Source organism: Netta rufina (assembly GCF_964035555.1).
Source record: "Netta rufina genome assembly, chromosome: Z".
Classification (NCBI taxonomy): Eukaryota; Metazoa; Chordata; class Aves; order Anseriformes; family Anatidae; genus Netta; species Netta rufina.
Genome location: NC_140126.1, coordinates 7,970,591 through 7,994,018, shown reverse-complemented (window position 1 = coordinate 7,994,018; position 23,428 = coordinate 7,970,591). Strand labels below are relative to the sequence as shown.

General features: G+C 39.1%; 1 protein-coding gene across 2 annotated transcripts in view; it reads left to right on the top strand.

Moving 5' to 3' along the window:
- The window catches only part of NPR3 (natriuretic peptide receptor 3), a gene marked incomplete at both ends in the record, with an annotated part of 39,028 nt that extends 24,768 nt beyond the window's left edge, over positions 1 to 14,260 (top strand). Inside the window, 5 exons of one of the 2 annotated variants that reach the window (XM_084304770.1) lie at positions 3,728 to 3,863; positions 7,664 to 7,758; positions 10,818 to 10,953; positions 11,543 to 11,627; positions 14,149 to 14,260. In XM_084304770.1, coding sequence (XP_084160896.1) covers positions 3,728 to 3,863; positions 7,664 to 7,758; positions 10,818 to 10,953; positions 11,543 to 11,627; positions 14,149 to 14,260 — 564 coding nt within the window. Of the gene's footprint in view, positions 1 to 3,727; positions 3,864 to 7,663; positions 7,759 to 10,817; positions 10,954 to 11,539; positions 11,628 to 14,148 lie in introns of both variants that reach the window. The other variant, XM_084304769.1, reaches the window with a different exon arrangement.
- Between the last annotated feature and the right edge of the window lie 9,168 nt (positions 14,261 to 23,428).

Genomic DNA, 23,428 nt, shown 5'->3' with positions numbered 1-23,428 from the left:
TGCAAATTATAATTGTGGCATTTGGACCTCAGCTCTAATGAGGAAAAACAGCATAAGCCAAGATGGAAAATACCACTGTAAAAAAAACAACAACAACAACAAAAAAAAAACTTTTATTAGAGCTCAACTAAGAGAATTGTTAGTTACCTACAAGATTAAGTGGATCTTCACTATCTTTTGTAATTGGTGTAGTTTTGTCCTGAGACCTGCCTAATGTTGAACCACACATTATCAGTTACCATGGAGGCCTTCAAGCAACCTGTAAAGACATCTTCACAATTATTCTGGTCCTTATTTGGCACATTCATGGAATGTACGTTACTTCTTGCCCTTTATAACCCCTTTGCTCATGGTCATATATTTCATGCAGGGAAATATTGGGGTTGGGGTGGTGGTTTTTTGTTTGGTTGTTTTTTTGTTTGGTTGTTTGTTTTTTGTAAGTATTTGTTCCTGACTCTTTGTCAGGGAGTGGAGTGACAGGACAAGGAGTCATGGTTTTAAACTAAAAATAGAGTAGATTTGGATTAGAAACAAGGAAGAAATTCTTCACTCAGAAGGGTGGTGAGGCCCTGGCACAGGCTGCCCAGAGAAGCTGTGGATACTCCATCCCTGGCAGTGCTCAATGCTAGGTTGGATGGGGCTTTGGGCAACCTGGTCTGGTGGGAGGTGTCCCTGCCCATGGCAAGGGGCTGGAACTGGGTGATCTTTGAGGTCCCTTTCAACCCAAACCACTCTATGATTCTGTTACTGTTCGATATTCTATAAACCAAATAAATACAGGCCAAAAAGTGTAACAATCATATTGAGGAAAATTCAGTGTCAGTCTATTTCATCATTTCTAGTAGCCAAGATTTAGACTAAATGTAGAATAGAAGCTATGTTAATAAATAAATAAATAAATAAAGAGAGTGAGAGTGAGAGAGAAATAAAGAAAAGCCTTCTTACTAACACAAGGTCTGAAATATTCAGTTCTTGTCCAAAAAGGACAATCCTGGGACTACACAGCACTTGGGACACTGTTCTAGTAAGTCAGAAGTGGTATCAGATGACAACCTGGCACAGACTTTGCACTCTTTATTCGGAGTATCTGTTGTAGGCAATCTTAGTCAAAGACAATAAGGCTACAAACTGAACCTGAGTGAGGTCTGGACAAAGGACAATAGCACAAAGAAACAGCAAGCCTTTAAAAAGTATCTGGAGCTGTTATTTAGCTTTGTAAGATTCCTCCCATCTCAAATGTATCCCTTATAGGTTAGAGCCCATTCTCTTTGTAGAACCATGACAACTTCTAAATGATCACACAAGATGATGGGCAACAAAACTTGATGCCCTTTGTGGCATTCTGTATCTCCTTTCAAGAACTTGTTCTTGAAAATGTTACTGGAATAATGTGAAAAGTAGCCAGTGTACAACGTGAAGCTTGGCTGGGGAGTGCTTTCCAGCTCTAATTAGTAACTTGCATTCTTTTAGGAAAATAAATGGCATAGATTACCAGCTTCACATTCCTTGACAATGTAAGATAAAATGATGGGGTTTTGTGGAGGAGGAACTGAGAGGTGGCACAATCATCTTGTGATGATTTTCAAACATGATTTTTTCCCTGTAATGTCAGGGCTTGTAGCCAAGAGGCAAGGTAGGTGGCTTCAGTGATAACCTCCCAGACTGCCAAATGAGTTTTGCCAGGGCTCATCTGGCAAGCCCACGGCCTCTCCAAGAGGCTTTGTTTCCAGGCCAGTTGCATGGGTAAATTTCAGATCGAGCAAGTTAGCTGACAAAATGGATTTGAAGGTTTCTCTGTTATACTGAGAGGTCTTCGCCATGGATGAAGGAAGTGACAAATAGCTTTCCTTGTAACTGATGCCAGCCACAGTCTGTAAATCAGCCAGCAGGGAGATAAAGCAACTAAAGAGACTCATTTCTCTCCGAAGAGAATGAGTGTCACATCAAGAAAGGACATGTTTAATCATGCACAGGCTACTTGGACTCTAAGGCTGCCACATAAAGCAGTTGTTGAGCTTTGTGGTTTTTGTTTTTTAATCCTGAAGAATTAAACCCCTCACTGGCAATGCCTGTCCTTGTGTGCACTTTGTCCATCAGCTCCTGATATTGCACCAAAAGCCAGACTTACACCTTTTCTTTCGTCCTTTCTCTTTAGGTCAAAATAACTGCAGCTGCCTTTTGGTCCTTGGCTGTCAGGCTGAACTGAGCTGCTCTGTGCCTTCTGTCGTTTTTTTCCCCTGTACTTGTGGTGCATTTTCTTAGTGAAACATAGTTTGGACTTATCTAAAAGTCCAATTTTAAATGTCAGAGAAATGTAAACTTTTGTATTATCTGTAAATAATTCTGAAATTCTCCTTACTGTTGGCAACTGGTTTAAGAGTGAAGGAATGTCTTGCATGTAATTACATTACCAGGAGTTGGTTAGTTCAGCTCAGCCAATCAGCTATGTAATACTTTTTTATCTGTGGAGTGGCTATTTACTTAACTGTCTACGTGTTTTTATCTTTCAACTTTTTTTTTTTTTTAATGTCCAACTAAAACTGTGAGAGTTTGAGCAGCACTTTATTTACCAACAATTTTAATTCTTTAGGAACACTGTAATGGAGGAGAAGCTAAATAATGTTACTGTCCAGGAGAATATTTACAAAAATGCGTTGTTCAATGGAAATGGCAATAAGAGACACCATAATGTTGTGTAATCTGTGTTTATGCCTTTGCTAGTTTTAGTAAATCAGGAGCTTTTCCATTGTAGTGAAGCTGTGAGTGAATGGGAACATAATTCTTCCAGCTGAAAAGGTAATTCATTCATGTATTGACTGAGATGTGAGTTGCTGCTTACAGAACAAGCATACCTGTGCTGCTCAAGACATGTCTGCTAATAAGAATTCATCATAATTCTTCATAACCAAAGCACACCAGGCTCCTGTGTACAAACCTGAAATATTCCTGCAGCAGTCTGTTATTAACTGTTGTTACTCACAGTGATGCAGACCAAAAGCTGCATATTGCTTCTGTTGACTTGTGGTAGACAGCTGTTTTGCAGCACTGTCACTTTATATTAGGGTTAGAAAACAACATTTCATTCAGCTCGTGTCGCTTACTGAAAAAAACCACAAAAGATAGGAAACTTCTGCTGGCAGTTCCAGAACACATTACTGTAGAGGGGAAGCAGTTTCCTGCTTTGCTCATTTTCTAGCAGAGAGATGCTCCACTGAACAGGGGCCAGAAATGGAAGCAGTAATCATTAAATAAGCAAATCCAGTAGTTGTGCTCTCCAAAACAATAATGGCAGAACATGCTTCCCAATCCTGCGAGGTGCTAAGAGCTCTGCGCAGAGGGAGGGGGACATTCTTGGGGTTGTGGGATGAGGATGCTCAGCACCTTACAGAACCTCATATGGTCAACTGTAGAATTTATGCAGCTGGCCATGGAAACTGGGATCAGCACATTTCTCCCCTATCTGCAGAACTGTTCAGACACAACACTGAAGTGTGATTTGAATGTTCAGAATAGCAGATAGTGGTTAGCTGTTCTCAAAAATACGTCAAAAGCTACCATTGTTCCCCCACTTTTTCTCTGAGAGACGTTCCTATACCTGCAGCTGACATCATAATTCTCGAAACTGCTAATTTTACTTAATTTGGAGATTCCCTCCAGTTAATTCAGTTGGGAAAATGTTTTTTCATGTGTCAATTACCATTGCTTTTTTTCTTCTTTTATTTTTTAGGTGAACATGTTTGTGGAAGGATTCCATGATGCTGTTCTTCTTTATGCTCTAGCTTTACAGGAAGTCTTGAAGTTTGGTTTCAGTAAGAAAGACGGGGAAAAAATTGTCCAGCAAACCCGCAACAGAACATATGAAGGTAATAGTTCACGCAGAATTCCAGCTTTCAGAGACAAGAAAAAAATTCAAGTCTTTATTGTGTGCAGAATAAGGACCAGTGCCTATTCCACTCTAATTTAAGAGGAAAATATCCATATGAAACTATAAATATCTTTAAGACTGGCTCACATACTTTGCCAGCCTGAATTTTTTCTGCATCAACGCTTGAAGTCTTACTCAGTTTAAAAAAACTCCTAACAATTTAATGACCCTCACTGATGTTGTAAAGGGATACAAATAATTTTCTCAGGCTCCTTCTTTCTTTTTGAAAAAAACCCCAAAACAATACAGCTGCTCACTTTACCCATGTGTACCTGGTAGCTCTGAGATTGCCTCATTTTTTCCATTTGACTCTCTTTTTTTTCCCTTCCACCAAAGCCTGGGAATGGATCAAAGAAAGGTGGTGCCAGGGTGCTGGGATTTTTTTTTGTTGTTGTTTCGTTTTCTTTCTTGACAGGGCTCTTTTGGGCATTGGAAGGATTTTCCCACAGCCTCCTTTCAGGAGCTGTGCATGTTATCTCTGAGGCTGCAACACGGTGCCTTCCTATGCCTAACCCTGTCAGTTGTGATTTCGTGGCACAGCTGGCAAGTGAATGTCACCCCATTGAAGCAAAGTGATGCAAGGGCTTTTGCCAGGAAAGGGTTGCAATAAAGAAACTGAGTGTTGAGTGTGACATCATTGAATTATCTGTCATTTAATATTGTATTCCCATCCATCTCTTACAATATCCCAGTCTTTTGGTGCATGATTGGCAAGATTTCCTATGGAAATGTCTAAGAGAAGAAAACATTCCCCACTGGATAGAGTGGAGGAAGGCAAGAAGGACATCAGCTCCAAAATTATTTTCTGTTCTCAAATTGTGGCTTGAACAGAAGGGAGAATAGCCTCCAGTGGTTTAAGGCAACACAGGAACTGCTTTAAATTATGCTAGTTGCAGTCATCCCATAAGGAGTCCTGCATCAGTTGGAAATAGTGCTGAATGTGCCACTACCTCCCTTCACACCCACAGTTTCTCTAAACACACTATTTTAATAGGGGGAATCTGGCATCTAAGGATTTGGCTCACAGTTTGGCTATCTGGTGTATGAACAGATGCTCAAGCACAGCCTGTCAGTGTTTTCTTGCCTATTTCTCTGCTGCAGGAAGCCACCAGCTGATGCGCTCATGCAGTTCTTTTATAGTACTATGTGCTTCATGCAGGTTCTGTGGTCGATTCTCACACCTGCCTTTTAAAACCAGACAGGAAGGAAAAACGTTCTCTTTCCCCACTTGTGAAAACCAGTTTGTTGTCGCTGAACCTGTCACAGCTGTTCTGAAGATACTCCTTCTAGCTGAGCTGTGAGGGTGCAGTTGAAAAGGTCAAAATGCCATGTAGGTTATACACCATCTCCTACCTGCAGCAGTACGTTGCTGGACATAATTTACAAGGATAAACCTGATTTTAAAAGAGATCTTCAACCTGATGGCTTGTAAGCCAGTTTTTCAGGGAAATTAAATCCCTTTATTCTGCCAGCAGGCTGCTCTCTGAAGTGAATGCAGCATCTGCATCATATTGTCTGTATGTAAGTATCTAACAACAACAGAGGCCGAATAAAATCTTTCCGCACTCATCCAAACACAGTTCTTTACTAAGGTTGTTTCAGAATTTCATAAAAACATCTATTGAGGAAGACCATTGCAGGAAATATCAAAAATTCAAACTCTGAAGCAGATGGAAAAGTAAAATATGAGTATTTCCCATTAAAAATCCCATAGGAATTCTGAGTTTCAGCAAGTTCTAGAACCTACTTTTACTAATCCAATTTTGGCTTCTTTGTCCAGGAAGGTGTCTGTTCGAATTAACATCTCCTGTCAGAAGCCAAGTTGAGTAAAAAAGGATGTTGCAGCTCTCTATAGTGGCCTTTTTTGGTGATCCAGTAGCCAAGTTACACCCATTCTGTTATCCTGCAGTAATCACATTTGCGATTGTTTGGTTACTGTATTGTTTGTTATACTGAAGAAATAGACACTTGACAGTAAATCTTTCATTGAACAGTGCATGTTTAGAAAAGCACAACAGGTTGAAACATTCCTTGCATCCCTAAATGGGAACTGAGAAAAGATAAATAGAGGTGTGTTAATCTGTTTTGTTTTTATTATTGTTAGGGTATTCAGGGGAATTTATACTCTGGCTGAATACCTGACCTCTCTCTTTTGATTAACAGTCACTGAGAACCTGATTCTCTACTGCTCTGTGCCTGGTTTAGTAATGTGGTTGGTGTAGCATGGATGTAAAATGATGCCTGTTTGATTTGCTCTGGTGTAAATGTCTGTATTTGGTGTCAGGCAGGGATCACAGGATCACATTTTAGAATATCTTAGGTGGTAAAACATATCCACAAAGTCTTGTGGTGTTTTCATTATAGTTAGGTTAGAGCTTCATCAGAGTAAATTGGTATTTTTCGATGGTTTTCAAGTGCCTGTTTAATTTACATAGAACCACAGAACAGCTAAGGCTGGAAGGGTCGTCTAGTCCAACCTCCTGCTGAAGCAGGGCCACCTAGAGCAGGTTATTTAGGACCATGTCCAGGTGGCTTTTGAAGATCTCCAAGGAAGGAAACTGCACAACCTCTCTGTGCTACCTGTGCCAGTGCTCCGTCACCCCACACAGCAAGAAGCTGGAGCTGTGCTCTTCATAGCAAGGGCATACACTGAAACAGAGGGTTAGACTGAATATAAGGAATTTTTTTTCTTCCATGAAAGGAATCTCACATTAAATGTACTTGTGTACAACGTGTTCTGACCTCCTAGCTGACCCTGCTCTGAGCAGGAGGCTGGACTAGAGACCTCCTGAAGTCCGTTCAGACTGGAGTTATCCTATCAGTCTGTGATTCCAAGTTTCCCTAAAGTTTCGTAGGATACAAATAGTTGAAGTCAGAGATGCTGTTTTAAGACATGCAAAATACGTAACAGATGTTTAATTTGTTCCTCATTATCAAAAACAAATACTGAAATCACCAGGAATCAGACATGATTTCGTGTATAGAATTTTGAACGTGATTTCATCCTTTGAAGGGCTGCTTGGGATGATGCCATGATCTGTCAGTTAGGGTAGTTTGAGGAGTTTGAATGTTGTCAAAGTCTGTGCAGCAAGATTGGCAGCTGGCCTAAGGGAATATCAAATCTTCCCCTCAAACTTGTAAAGGAAGGAAGTGAGCTGGCGGTCTAAAACTATAAAACACAAACATATTGGGCTGTTAATCCTACATAAATGAATGTAGGATTTAATGCAGATGTAATGCACGTGGTGTCTCCTGTCTTCACCCCCCCTCCAGCATCCCATCAGATGGAAAAAACTCTGGACTGGCTCTATGGATGCACCGACCCTGTCAGTCTGCGGAGCACAGGGCTATGCCCCTGCATTCCTTGCAGCACATGAGCTGGGTTGTCCTTATCAGGGCATCGTCAGATAGTTCAGGGCTAGTCTCTCTGTAAACAGCCCACATTAAATGTATTTGTGTTTTGGCATGGTGGCTTTCTGGATTAGGTTTTCTCACATGCTCCCCAAACAGTCTCACACATTTGATATTTAAAAAAGGAGAAATGTTAAGAATTCAGGAATGCAGACACCGAGATGAAATTACAATTTCTTTTGGAATGCCAACAAAAATGCTGGGAGACTGATGAGATTTCCTGTCATATCAGTCTGTAAAAACCTGTCCACTGTTTTCTTGTTTTCCTTGGAAAGGCTCAGTATTTTAACTAATTAATTTTCTAATTCCTCACATGCCATTCTTTAGGCATTGCAGGGCAGGTGTCCATTGATGCCAATGGAGACAGATACGGGGATTTCTCTGTGATAGCAATGACGGACCCCGAGGCAGGCACGCAGGAGGTAAGAAAACAAACACCATTGCACTTGGCCACTGATGAGTTAGCCAGTGCAGTGTAACAACATCCTATCATCTGTTTACTCAGTAGGCATCTGTTTATTAAATATACACATGAGAAAGATATTGCTTAACTGTGTCAACCTGCAGCCCAAATCCTTTCTATTAAAAAAATAAATCTAGAAGTGTTCCTAGAAAAATGTTTAATGTCTTGTCTTCAATAATTCTTCACGTCTCTCTTCATGTTATGCTAATCTTTAAAATTTAAAGGATAAAATATCACATGGTATCTAAACCCTGGTAAACTGTGAATATGATAAATTATTGTTTGAAATAAGTCCTTTTATACATTGGTAAGAAGGACAATTAGGCATCATGTACACCAGTTGAGTTATTCCAGTGGATGTGGCAGGAGTAGAAGCAGATGGACTGTGAAGACCAGGCTTTGCAAAATAGCAGCACCTGCACACAGTTAACAGCATGGTTGGATTGAGTTTATTAATACGCAGATTGCTGTAACTCCAGCTGAGGCATACAGCTTCTGCTAGTTGTGCTGTTAATTGTAAATTAAGGATCAGCATAAACTTTGTTGGCCTCCCCATCTTCATCAAAGAGCCCAGCAAGCTCAGAAGTAAAGCGAAGCAGCAGTAAACCTGTGCCGGACATTTCTCTATGAAGTCTCGTCAAGTTATTTTTCTTGTCAGTGCTGCAGCAATGACAAATTGAAGCCTTTTTAAATGAATGAGGGTGGCTAGTGTGTTTTGGTGTGTAAAAATGACTGAAAAAATCCAGCAGTAAACTGCAGACACTCCCAGGGGTAGGAGTAATCATGATTAATTGAAGTTAGGAGGACAAATTAGTTGGGATAAGCTTGGTATGAACAACTTGTATATTTTCTGTTTGTTCAGCCCATTAGCTCTTTATCCTGTTTATCAGTTTTATATCCCTCACTTAGCCTTCCTTCTGTTGTTCTTTCACTTGCAATTTATTTTTTTTATTTCCTTCATGTTACCTTTAACTTTTTAACATATTGTTCATTTTAATTTTTCTCTGCTTTTTGATCCATGTATACAGATAATTAATTTCCTTTATATGTGATTACTTATTGTAGCATCTGCTATGTTCATTTCTATCCTCATGCCTCACTCTAAAAACAGTGTATCTTTGATGCCTTTTTTATTCCTTTTGCCAATTTCTTCTGTGTCAGTACAAGAATATTTGTTTCTCAGTTAAGCTGAATTAAATGAATCGGTGCTTGGGCAGAGCTGTTTTCAAAGGACCATGTGCAGAGTTTAAAGCTAGATGAACACATCAGTCCACCTAGTTCAGCTTCTGCTTCATGACAGGCAGGTGGGTTTCGTACCCTTGTATGGACCCCTGTAGTTCACATGTGAGTAAAGCTTGCACCATAACATTCATTTTACAGGCAGGCATACATTTTACATTTGGAGGCACTGAAGAACAGTGACTGTCTCACTGGCTCCCTTGATGTGTGTTTTAGTGTTTCAACACTCCTGCTTTTTACAAATCTATATCCTATTTCTGATCTGAATCTGTTTGGTTGCTGCTCGTAGCTACTTGTTCTTAAGCCTTTCTGCATGCTTTCATATTTAGTAAAACCTGATAGTAGAGGAGGCTTACACTGTAATAAAGATGCCTCTCCCACTACAGTCTGATAAATTAAACAATCCCTCAATTAAGTCTGCTGCCTGCAAATGCTCTCTGAGGTTTTCTTTTCCTCTCCTTTTTCCGTTTTACTGAATTAGCATTTATTTTTGAACAAATATTATAAAAAGTCTTTCTTCTAAGGTTTTAACTCCTTGTTGAAATGCTGGGAGAGAAATTAGCTCCTTTATTTAGTGTGAAATCTACCTCTGCGTACCAAGCCAGGGTAAATGTTATCTGTCTTTTATCTATTTCTCTTCAAAATAGAGTTTAGGTAAAATACTTGAACAGGCAATCAGTCTTGAATTTTGAACCCAGTGTGCTTATAGATGTTTCTTATCCACAGGTTAGACAAATACATTTTTGATGTGTTCCTGTCACTGCTGCTGTGACTACTAACAATGACTACTTCATTGTTATCATATTTGGACTTTTACCTTTACTAGTGTGCATAGATTTTTTCAAACTATTTTCAGATGACTTACACACTGCTGATAGCACAATTTAATCCTGGAACTTTGCAGTAGATGCAGTGCATGATACCTTGAATAAAGCCTGAGTTTATGCTTGAGGATGGGACTGAAATTCTGAAGTATCTTGTTGAATTGGTCTGAATTAATAGCCCAGGATACCAGAATGGTAAGCACAAAATTGCCTTTCCTGTGCAAATATAAAAAAATGCAGAAGAGAAGGTGGAGAATGACTGGCTCTGTAATAGCTCTGCAGAAGAGCTGAAGATTTAACTGAATCTGATCAAGTATCTCCAGGTCCTTGCAAAATGGACAAAAAAAAATCCAAAATACTAAGTACTTTAAATGATTCTTTCACTTGGCTGAGTGACAGTCCTGGGCATTCAACCCACTGTGGAGGAATTGAAGAGAAAAAAGGGAGAGCAGGAAGAATATTCAAGAGGGTTAAAAAAAAATAATAATTGTGAACTGGGTTTATACAGAAGAAAAGCCTGAGGGTAGACCAGATAAGAATCTGTGAATATGTAAAAGGATGTTTCAGAAAGGAAGAGTCTCTATGTCCACTGGCAATTGGATAAGTAGTGATGGATAATTGCAACAAGGGAGATTTGAGTTACATGCTGGGGAAAATCACTGATAGTAAAGATAGCTAAGTTCCAGAATAACTGTCTAGAGAAATTGTCAAGTCTCCCTCTGGAGGCTTTCAAGAATAGGTTAGATAAATATCTGTCAAGAATGCTCTTGTTCAGCTGATCTTGCCTTGGGGCAGGACATGTACTACATAACCTCCCAAAGACCCCTTCAGCCTTGTTTTGTGTGATTCAGCATCCAGCCACAGGAGTCCAAGCGAATACTGCAGCTCTCTTGTTTGTTTTAATTCTCTAACATGATAGGAAAATCATTTTCTTCCTTTCTTTTTTTTTGCGTAGGTGATTGGGGACTACTATGGAAAGCAGGGACGTTTTGAGATTCGATCAAATGTGAAATATCCTTGGAATCACGGCAGACTGAGAGTAGATGAAAGCCGAGTTTCGGAGCACACAAACAATACACCGTGTAAATCATGTAAGTTTTAGTGACTTAATGGTACCTAGTGATGAGAGAGAGGAACCCACGTGGCAAAGCAGCGTAACGGGCCATATTAAATTGCTCAGCACAGTTGTCCAACTAGGACATGACTACCTCTCCCTCCTGACTCTCTGTGAAGCTAGGGTCTGGCGTCCCTGGATGGTATGTGGTCTGAATCACTTTCCTCTCCTTAAACGTGATAATAATCATGATGCCTGTGTAAGGCACAGCCCAGGGCCCTGGAGGCTTTAGAGCCTTCCAGGGGCTAAAAGGTAAGATCTGTTTTAGCCAGAAAGAAGGATATAACTGAAAGCCTAAGCAGAGAATAATCATACATAGAATAATTAGCAGCTGGGGCGCTCAGTGCTGAAGGGAGTACTTTTAGCCCTTCAAGTTCAGAGTGATTTTCAATGCTATCAGAACATGCAGGAACTAGAGTAGAAGAGGTTCCCACGGAGTCCTGAACTCTGAATGTCTTTATCTGGTGTTGGTCATTCATTTTCTAGCCATGTGTATTTTCCAGTATATGAATGCAAATAGTTCTTATTGTGAACATTGACTGTTTATTTTCCCCTTTTTCAAGCAGGTGGTCTAGGAGAATCAGCAGTTACAGGAATAGTTGTGGGTGCCTTGCTGGGAGCAGGCCTGCTAATGGCTTTTTACTTCTTCAGGTTAGTCCAATTCATTGAAGGTTTTGTTAAACTCTACTCACCATCCAAACCTCTCAGCTGCTTGCATCACATCCCTGATCGTAGACAAAGATGCATAATAATAATCTGAGGAAATATTTCTACCATAGACAGTGAATACACTTTGATTGTCCTTTTGTGTAAATTTGAATCATTTTATCAACTCAAGGCCTCATTGTGTAACTGTTTACATCTTTGAGTAATTTTACTCATGGAAGTAATTCCACTGAGTTCTATTCATTCACAAGCTACCTTGATAAAGTGGCCTGGCCTTGAAAGCCTTCTATGTTTGGTATTCTTTGCCAGAACAATTGTGCAGTCTGTGATCATGTAAGAGATTTATACCACTTGCCTGATAGTTTTTGAGCATTGGATAGAAATGTATGGGAAGCTAAAAAGGGATTTCTGTTTTGGTTTAAGAGAGCATTTGGATCTCAAAGCTGTGCATTTGACTTAATAAGCTGAGGTCAGTGAAGGGTGATCAGCATTTTATTCCTGTTTAAGTAAAATAATTTGTACATTGCTAGTCAGCAAATGCAAAGTCTAGAGACTTGATCCTACACTGACAGACCAAATTATTGTTATACCTGTTCAGCATCTTGCATATGGTATTATTCATCCTATTATGGTATAGAAGAGAAAAGGCAGACAGGACAATAGAATTAACCACTGCATGTAAGAATCAAGTCATTTAATTTAATCAAAACATCTGTTTTATAAAAAATATGCCAACAAAATGAAGAAGTAAAAGTTGCATAAGTTTACTAGTGCATTTCCAGGGTTTCAAAAGATCTGAGAAACAGGATTTTTCATCAAATAATTACAACTGTAATTCCTCAGGATGATTTTAGTCTTGCATGTTGTTGGTGCTTATATTGTATAGGTCTGAGACAAGACAATTTATCTGGGACTAATTATAGACTATGTTTAAAAGACAAAAAAAAAAAAAACAAAAAACACAACTGTTTATTTATATTGTACTTCATCAGAGGTTCTTGCATGTTTTATACATTCCCAATCTGATCTGATAATTTTTAGGTATGTTTTTTTTTTAGCATTGCTGGTATTGGGAGGAATTGGTAGGTGAAGACAAGAAATGTCCTCTAACTCCAGCAGTAGAATATACGGAAACATAGCATATCAGGAAGAATGGGTCAAATTTTCAGAAAACACAGTTCTAGGAATTGTGTGTCTGGAAGTGATTTTTACCTGAAGATTCTGTAACTTTCAGACTGTATATGCACAATCTGATTACATCTTTCTAATCATTTGGATCTCTAATCACCACGGATGGGCATGCAAATACAGCTTTGAGTGTGCATGCAAACCCCATCAAAAGGTGTGGATTGTGGTTCTGATATGTAGCTTTGAAAGGATTTAAACTCAAAGAGCTGCATTTCTGAAAGAAGAATCTATCTGTGGGGATGAGCTACTACTGGGTGTGTTCTGACTTAAATATACATAAGTAAAGTAAAGAAGATAGATTTTTCTAGTTATTTTGGAGCCTACAGATACAGGCACAAATGTCTAGGGAATCTTTTCAGAATAACGTAGGTACCCACTTTCTACTGAGCCATATTATCCTTATTAAAACCGTGGTGTTTTGAAAATCCTGTATCCACCACCATGTATCTAGCACTGACTTCTGCTACACATGCAAGTGGAACAGGGCTTTCCATGGCACGCAAGCATGCTGTCATGCATCTGCACAAGCAGTACTGTGCGCAGATGGTGCTGGACTAACGCCCTTTTGAAAATTTGGTCCTGCAACTCGGTAGAAGCATAAATGCATGAATTGTAAACATAGTAGTCTTATGATTTTGGGGCACAATTTGGGTACTACAGTGGAAACTGAAAGGCAGTTCAGAGGGTTTGTTTGACATAAAAATTAGCTTAACAGGATTCTTCAAAGGCTCTGGAGGAAGACACACAGGAAAAAACTGTGTCTAAGGCATGACCAACTGTATTTACGTCTTATCTACCATCTACATCCCTCTTCTTAATTCATCTTACTACCTCCTCTGACATTACAAACAGAATAGCTTTCTGAAAGGGAGATGGGAGGGTTAGTTAGCTAACATACAGTTTCAGTGAGAAATGCAACTGAATAAAGAGCGAGATCCGTTGTTTGAACTCTGCAGAAAGTGCCCCCCTTATACAGGAAAGAAATTTGGCTTTGATCAGTATAAAGCAGTGATGTGACACAGTTCACATGACACTTCGCAAAAACTTCCTAATCACTTAGATCAGTAATTTTCAAAGAAGCAAATGTCTGTGTCTGGGTGCTTTGAGACTGCTGTGTAGAGAGTAACGAGCATTCCTGAGCCTGGGTAAAATGTTTCAAGGCAAACTTCTTTAATCTTTGAACAGGGTTTCATATTCTGTCACATTTCATTTTTCAACTGGCACCCAGCTGTCCCCTACGGGCATTCTTTATAAGGGAAGTCCTGTTATCCTATAGCTGGAGAAGGATTTCTCACTCCATTCTTCTCCTTTCATGCAGAAAGAAATACAGAATAACTATTGAGAGAAGAACTCGACAGGAGGACTGTAACATGGGGAAACATCGGCAGTTACGCGAAGACTCCATTAGATCTCATTTTTCTGCTGCATAAAGAAGAAAAATAATCCCATTCTTCCTGGGGAAAAAAAAAGAAATGGGGAAATGGACACAACCAAAGACATCAGTGTAAAAAGAAGAGGCTCTTGAAGAACTCAATCTTTTAAGCAGTAATTTTGTCTTAATTTTTTTCAGAAGCTCAGGAATGATTTACTAATCACATTATGCCGCATGGCCTTTCATCTCATGAAAAAAAAAAAAAAAGATGCAATTTGAAGTTATAGGAAGTACTTAAGATATACTGTCTTTACATATTAAGGCATATATTAAGGGCAGCAGATGTGGGTTTAGTTGATGGGGATGCCTCATTCTGTTCCCTGTTTTTTAGCTCCTACCGTCTCCTTCTTTAATTGCATCTCACTCATGGGTATCAATATGGTTTCACAGACACAGCTGCTGGTTTGCTGTCAAATTTTACAAAAAAGGGGGGTCATTTGGGGTATGAGCCTGCATCACTAAATCATAGTCGCTGATTACAGGGAATAATGCAGAATTAGACATACAGAGCTTAGTCCTGGGAGGGAGCCAGCAGTTTGGGTGTAATTAACTCCATGGGGTGTAACAAACTCCATTCATAGGCAGGTGGAAACACACACAAATCATTCTTCCCTTGTTCGTGTAGTATCACAATCAAAAGCATTGATTCTCCCTCTTATGCACTGAGAGTTAGGAAAAACTCCAGTGAAGGATGTGAAGTGTCACTGGTGTGAAATAGTGAGAGAGAGAAGACAGACCTCCAGAGAGGGCCAGCCAATTCTTCAATCTTGCATGTTTTATCACACTCTTCTCTCTCCACTACCATCACCTTTCAGAGAGGCAAATATCATCTGTGTGGAGCTTTCTCCTGTTCCCAGTGAAGTCAATGGCAAAATCCCATTAACTTCAGTGAGCACAGGATCGCATCCAAAATATGTAAATATGGAAGTGTGTAACTGAGGCAATTCAAAAAGTGGTCTTTTTCTGTAAAAATGACATTCCATGCTACCATTTTATTTTTAGGATATTTTTTTATCTTGTATTTTTCTATTAAAATATCTATTTTTGCTTTGGTAGGATTAAAAGTTAAGGGAGAGAATGTTTTGAAGATGTATTTTTTATGACAGGAGTAACGTGGGGAAAGTCAACAGCTGTAAGTACATTTTAGAAGCAACATTTAGGGGAGGAGAAATGACTTTATAGATAGTAAACTTTCTGTCCCCCGTTCTTCTCCAGGCATGTGCAACATGCAAACATTTGTTTTAACCAATATAAATGCAGTTGTCAAGTTGTCTATACAATGATGGCTCTGATCCTGAACATAATGAACTGTTTGCATATTAAATCGGTGAGACCAACTAACTATTCACGTGTGTGCAATTAAACACACAAACAGCTACCTTCAGGAATCAGGGTGGTAAAATGCTACTCTAGGGCTGACATTAATTCTGCGGCCATCGGTATCCCTGGGAATTTTGCCACTGACTTTACCAGGAGCAAAACTGAATCTGTGATGAATTAGCTACTGGCAAGTTATTTTATATTAGACAGAGGAGAGCTCTTTCTAGTCAACAAATGAACAGCTATTATTATAGATGTGGTGAAGAAGACCTGAGAAAATACTGTCTGTGAGAAAACCCAGCTATGACTATGATCGCAATGCATGAAATCCTTTGGCTTATCCTTTTCTGATTTCATAAACAGAACTTTCTGGTCTCAGGAGTCACAGTCAGACTTTACACAATAGTTATTGTCATAACTGGCACTGAAGCCTGTGTTCTACAAAACTTTTACGCTCTGAGAAGCCAGAGTGCAAATTCGAAGAAACCATTTTGGGGTAGCTGGAAGTGAATGAAGAGTGAAAGCTGGCTCTGTCTTCTTTTTGCTGTTTTTTGTCCATGGGGAAATACTCCATGGAATGATTCCTTGGCCTGTTTTTGCTATTTCTTACATTGCACTATCTCTTAGCATATATAGTGGCTCATCACCTGCCTCTGTGCTCAATGTCCCAGGCAGCCAGAGGGCCAGGCTTCCTGACTGTCAGGGCAGCTGCAGGGTAGATGATGGCTGTGGACTGAGTAGATCCAGCATCTTTAGGACTTGCTGTAACAGGTGTTATTCACCTGCAAGATTTATATCCTCCCATTTTCCAGTCAGGGCCTGTATGACTTCTGCAAAGGTTCGTTATCCAAAGTAACACTGATCTCAATGGACAGGTTTCTGAAGTAGCCTCCGTATCTCATGGGTACCAGAGAAGGATATAGGCTAGAGCAGCATTCATACTGTTATTGAGTCGGGGAGAAAAAACATTCCTGATTATTTTTTTTGATTTTTCTTTTAAGTATTTGAGTTTATCTAGTGTCTGATTAAGGGTTTTCTTTGTATTTGTTTAAAAAAGATTTCAAAGAGAATTTTGATCTACTTCTTGTTTTGCAAATATGATTCAGTATTTTTTGTATCTATTTGGCTACTTTGCCACAGAAAAAGAGAATGAAATGTTTTAAGCATGTGGAGAAAATAGGGTATGATTTAAAGGATAGACCTTTTCTTTTTAGAAACGATGTTTCCTATGAGTTGTCTTCTGTCTGAACAAGTACCCAACAAGTTAGGGTGTGAGGCAGTAGCATAGATCTGCCTTTATGCTGTGCCACATACAGTCATGTCAGTCCAGAAGATCAGAGCAATAATACCTGACTAGGACAACAAATTGTTAGGACTTCTTTATTATGTCATCTTACTGTAACTAAACATAAAAAAAAAAAAAAATAGCATGAAAGGTCACTCTTTAAGTAAAAATAATTCCGATCCTCAATTTTATGTGAGGTTTTTAATCATGACTACCAAAAGTGTTGTCATGAGATATCTTTTGGTGGAATATTGATGGAGGCCTGGCCACAACTTTACAACCCAGCACTTCCCACCTTCTTTTGAAGGCGAACCTTTCTTACATGTTAGAACATTTCAAATCAATGGGCTTTAATCTTTCTAAATTGGTGTACACCAGTGCACTTTTCCATTGGAGGTGTGGAGATCATTTAAGATGTTTCACATAAGTAATTCTTCTTAGCTGCCTCTCACAGGCTGTGTGTTAATAGTTCCCAGGTCTTCCAGGAACCATAGATCAACTGTCTTGAGTTTAGATTATTCAGCAGAGATTCTTTACCATCTAATGCAGTTTTCCTTTATGGTTCATGTGCATTAGCTCAATGCCACAATGTTTAGGCTTTAAACTCAGTAAGGGAATGTCTAATCAAAATAATAATAATTGATTCTCAAGAGTTTTCAAAACCTACATTTTTGGCTTCAACAAATTACCCATATTGCAAACATACATTGCAGAGCAGCACAAGGAAGGCCTTGACTCAGCCCAGCACTTCAGACGACATTTAAAATACGCTTGACTTCAGCTTCTAAGTGCTTTGCTCACTTGGGACCAAAGGGTATCGTCCTGGCCATGCCTGAACCAAAGGGAGCCTTGCGGTGTGCTTGAACTGGAGTGAGGTTGGCCCCATACTCCATATGTTTATTGCACAGTCTTATAGTTGTGCCTGCTAAATTGAAACTGACCTGGTGGCTTCATGTCTTTTGTTGAAGTGGCAAATTCTGCTAATTTAGCATTTCATTAAACTACCAAATATCAGTCAGCTTAATAGTTGATTCACCTCAAAATCCTCTTCTTGAGGATTATATGGACAAATTACCTCACTTCCACCCTCTTACCTGCAACATGTAGACTTCTGCTGCAAGTTGGCTGTTGCAGCATACTCTCCAAAATAGAAAGATTAACAAAAAGTTCCAATAGTACCTGTGATTTAGTATACTGGGACCCACAGCTTCAGTCAGATGCCTAGATACTTCGGTGTGGGCCAGAGGTAGTTCTGGAAGTTTTGCTAATGGAGAGTCTGTGTGTCCAGAGCTGTCTATGACTGCCATCGTACCCATTAATTACCAGTTTCTTTTGTGATGTGCCTCAGTGAAGACCAAATCTGGCTCAGTTCTGAGAACATTCAGCAACTGCTAAAAATTGGAATCAAAAGTGTTGTGCACTTTGCCGGACTGTGGCCAGAATTCAGTTTATTAAAGAGTTACATTCATTCACTTCTCAAAATATATTTTGTTGATCTGCTTTCAGCATGTCCTTAAGAAATGCTTTATTGCATTATTGAAAGTATTTTATAGTTTTTTAATGGGTAATTATTAAGATTTAGCTAATGCTTTGAAAACACTGGGGAGGATGGGAGTTGAGCTGGGCAAAATAAGTCTGCACCCAGACAGCTTGTTTTATCAGGAGGTTGATCTGATTCATTTTCGGAGCTTGGAGATCTAATTACACTCTCATTAAGCAAATGAAAAAAAAACCTCTCCTTGATTCAGTGGAAGCAAACTGAGACCCTCAGTGAAGTGTCTTCAGGCTTTACACTCAGCATCTTGAAGCAGTTCAGAGTGAATTTCTAAGCTTTGCAGTAGAACAGGCTGCATCAGCCTTAGCTGACCTTGGCTCCAGAGCAATTTTCACCTCATGAATGCCATAATGCTCCTGGAAAGCCAAGAATAGACATCAAAGACAGGAAGCTAATAGTCCTGGTCATAAATTTCTTTGGCAATTCAGTCCACCTTTTCCGGAGCTCAAGACAGTTCCACATCCTTCACTACCCTCCTCTGTGCTTCAGTGTAGCCATGTAGCTGTTCTGTTTCTTTAACTAAAGCAGTTGAGTTTTTTTTGCTCATTTTCTTCTGGAGTAGAATGAACACTGTTGAATTCCCTATTTTTAATGCTCTTTTCTCCAGCTTCAGAAGTGCTCTGAAAGGAGATGACCATTTTGCATCATGTTGCCAGATGTGCTCCCTCCTCACTGGGAGGTGGCTCTTTTTTTGTAATTTCAGCCTTTGGTCCTTGTTGACATGCTGTTCAGCCACAGGCACACCTCACGTTGGGCCACTGCCACACCAGCCTCTCTCTGAGATTTACACCCAGAATTGTCTGGTGTTGGCTGACTCCTGAACTATGCAAAGTTGAAAAATGGGGTTGACCAAAAAGCCTCTGAAGTTTAATTGGAATTTTGCAGCTGGCATCCGTTCCTTGTAAGAACATCCAAGGCTGGCACCACAAATTGTAATTACAGGAGCAGTCCCATTGAAGTTAATGATTACTGGGCATCACTGGGCTCACAGGACGTACAGTAGTCCAAGCATGGTCAGGTGATGTCAGCCACTGTCTTGTTTTTACCCTAATTGTTGCTATAAAATGACATCAAATGTAGTGACCCCACCCAAAGCAGGGCAGATGGACATGGATGAGTTTCTGATGGTACCTTACTTCTTCTGGAGATCAGGAACATGCTCTAGTAACTTGTCTCACAGCAGTGAATGATGAAGGAACACATTCCATGGAGGCAATTTTAGCCCTTTTTAGAAACAAAGAAAATCAAAAGTTACTTTCTGGAATATATTTTTGAAGACATACTGGAAAAAGTTTTGCCTTCAGATGTCATGTGTGTGTCTCCTCTCCTCCCCCCATGTCCCTGCCCCCCCTTTCTTTCTTGCTGTTGAAAGCACAAAAAGATTTGTGTGTGTGTGAAACCTTTCAAGTGGAAGAACGGAAGTGTTTGCACTGTGCCCATCCCTGCTTAAAGGCAGAAATGAATTCAGATGGCTTCAGGCCTGTATTTTTTCCATTCTCAGATACCTTTTAACATTCTGAGACTGATGAAAAATGATTGATGAAATTAAAACAACTAGCTATTTGTGAGAGACCTCAGACCTGGCTGTCCACAGGGGTCAGCAAGCTGTGCAGCAGACTTTGATAGTGTTGTTTCTCTTCCAGAGAATGACAGGAAGCCTAAGCACTTTGGCTTGCCCCAGTGAAGCCTTAAGTCTGGCATAAATGCAACTCTCCCTTTATCTCACCAATAGAAGATGAAAGGATAAAGGTTAATGTTGGTGTTTTTAAGAGGTTACGGCTGGTTTTGATCAAGAAGATAATGCTGCCATGGCTTTGAGGCTTTCTTGGGGTAGTGTTTAGTTATGTCCAGTGTATCATTACATAGACTGTTTTATTATGCTATTACTTCTTCCAGAATTTACCTAGCAGGAGGCCTCTTAACTGACATAGACTGAATTTATAGTATACAAAACTAGCTTTCAAAAGAGAGGCTTAGAGTTCATTCAAAATCTCTCACTAACCACTAACTTAATATTCTGCATCAAAGTCAAAATATTCTCAATAATAAGACACTGTTAAAGTTTGTATGTTAAGCTGTAGTACTTCAGAAATCTTACGTGGACTCATTAGGTGTTAAATCTCTGAAAGGTTAAAATCCACTCTGTGTGAAGTATTGCTTGGTGTTTCTGTTATGTGAATGTTTCTAGAGGACACTTGAGCAAGCAAAGAAATGTACCAAAAAGGGTATTTAAAAATAATCTTGTTTTAATGGTTTCTTTTGTAATCTCAACTGGTATGCACAAGGAATACGCAATTCTCTCCATCCAGACTAAGATCAGAGGGTTTGCTAATGTTATACTGAAACTTCAGCAGATGTAATCAGTACAGCTGCGCTGATTCATGCTTGCTGATGGTCTGGACTTCTCTTTCTCTGTGAAGTTCAAATGCAGTGTGACAGAGGAACGAGACTACTGGAAAGCCAGTGTCACAGTTAGTAATCGGTGGCCTGTTATCCTGGTGCTGTGCAAGATGATAAAAGGTGTATGTGGCATCCCCCTGATGTAGTTTCACAGCAGATGACATAATGAGTTCTGCAGTGTTGGATGCAAAAGATGAAGAGATATATTGAGAATAATGGGAAAATATCTGTGCAGTTGAGTTAGGGAGAGAGAAGAGGGAAGATACTCAGGGATTGATTATACTCCCATGATGGTGCTGTTGACTGTACAGAGGGTGGGATCAAGCTCTTTCTCCACAGTACACTGTCTTTATTCAATATCTAATTCTTAGAGACTCAGCAGAAAGCTTATTCACCTTTTAAATCCCACATAGCTCCCTTACCTAACATTTAAATGGGATTTAAGGGGTGCAGAGGAGAGGTTGTACCATGCCTATAGGTCTGGGTATGTGCTAGTAACAAAGTCTTCTTTCCTGTGCAGGTCTAAAAGTGCTGAGAATACTTAGGTATAGTGGCAGGATGAAGGCAATGGGTAGAATTTGCTGTGTTTCTTGTGCATAAGGTGTAATTATCACAAAACTAAGAGGACTCAGGATAGACACTGTGGACGTTAACTCTGTCCCCTTTTTTTGGGTGATGCTATTCATTATTGTAAAAATACTGGACAACAGAGAAACCTATTATCAGTCTAGTAGAAATCGAATGGAAAGCTGCACAGTATATTTTACTGATGTAAGTAGAACTATCTGCATATAATGTGATTTTATTTATTGTTGTTTTTGTGTAGAGGAGAGTGAGTATTCATGACTGTGGATATAACCTTTGTTTATTTGTGTAATGTATTTTATTTCTTTTACAACTCGGTCATTTAAAATACCTACATTCATTGGTGTCTTTTGACTTTTTATTATGTGCATTTTCTTTTACACATTTTAAAAATGCAAAAATATCACATACCTAAATTGTAACAAAATGTTTCCATTAAAGAAATAGGAATATGGTATCACCTATTTCCCTGGTGTCTTTTGTCATATGTTCACTACTCTTTTGGTCTATTTCATAGATAGGGTAATATCAGATGGTAAGGAGTTAATATCCGGAGGTTTACTGAGGGCCATTTAAAACCCTGATTTTAATGATGACTATAAAACAGAAATCAGTCTAACCTGTCTTTGAAAGTATTTCTCTTAGTATATTAAGGTCTGGGAAAGGTTTTAATGGGTATAAACAAGTAGTGAATATTTTTCTACTTATTCTCAATTCTCCAGGAATGTAACTAAATAGGAATCAAATATTATTTAAATATGCTGGAACCTTATCTAGCAAACACTGATTTTTACAGCCTGTAGAGAAGCAGAACTCACAAGTTTTACCAAGCTCATTTCTTTGCTGCAATCTTATCAAACTGTGGGCATTTCATACAGTTTCTTTCCTGTGCTTTTAGATACAGTCTTCAAATTACCCTGTTTTGTCTAGCCGCCTGCTTTCTGTAAGCATGTGTCTGTTGTAGCAATGTTGCCAAATTTAAGATTCATGCCTGAGAGTATGCCAAGCCTTTATAATCTAAAATAACTGGGAAATGAGTACGCGGAAGAAATATCTGATCACACTTGTATCACAACTACAAGTACCAAGAATTCTCTGGGGAGCTGATACAGAGATGGAAACATCCTCTGAGTTAACTATAGACCTAAAATCTTTTTGCAGCCCAGGAAAGGATAAAGGGTGAAAATACAGGCTCAGAGAGGCCCATTCAATTGGGAGAGGGTTGAACTACTTTCTTAGCTGCAATGCCTTCCACTGGTAACTGTCCCAGCATGTCACTAAATTTAATAAGCTCAATACTGTCATCAAGTAAATGAATGCAACTAGTTTGTACAGCTGATTAAAGGTGCAAAGAGGTTAACTTTCCTGAATTTGTATAAAATAAGCCTGGTATATGTTAAAATTCAAATTATTTTTAATCTGCCTCAGATTTAAATCTGATCTTTTTAGATCTAATTTTATGAATGTTGTACAGACACAAATTACTATTTTTCCAGATTTTGTTTGATGGTTTCTTTTCAGTTTTGTTTTTAAGCTCTTATATTTTCATCTAATTGTAATTACAATCAAGAATTGTATGAAATTAATGAGATTTTCCAGTATTATTTTAAAAAGAATTGTAGAAGGAATTGTGTAAGTACTTGTGTTTCATGTTCCTAGTAACAGCAGTGTTCATTAAAGAGGTTCTGTGATCTTTTTAAAAGCACAAATTTTACATGACTCATCTCCAGTGTCTTCAAGCAATTTACAATTCTAGTCAGGATAAACTAAAGAGTATTTTACTAATGTTTTTTAACATTCTATGTTTGCTAGAAGTGAGATCAATAATGATACATGCTTCCCTGCTGTTAAATTCTAGGGATACATCATCAGGGAACACAGCAGGAGAAACTCTGACATCTTTCCATAGCCATGGAAACAAATCTAATCAGCTTCAATAACATAAAGTTTTGACTCATGTTTGGGAACAGTCATGAGACATAATTGACTGAATTTATGTGCAGTATATGGCCCTCATGCTT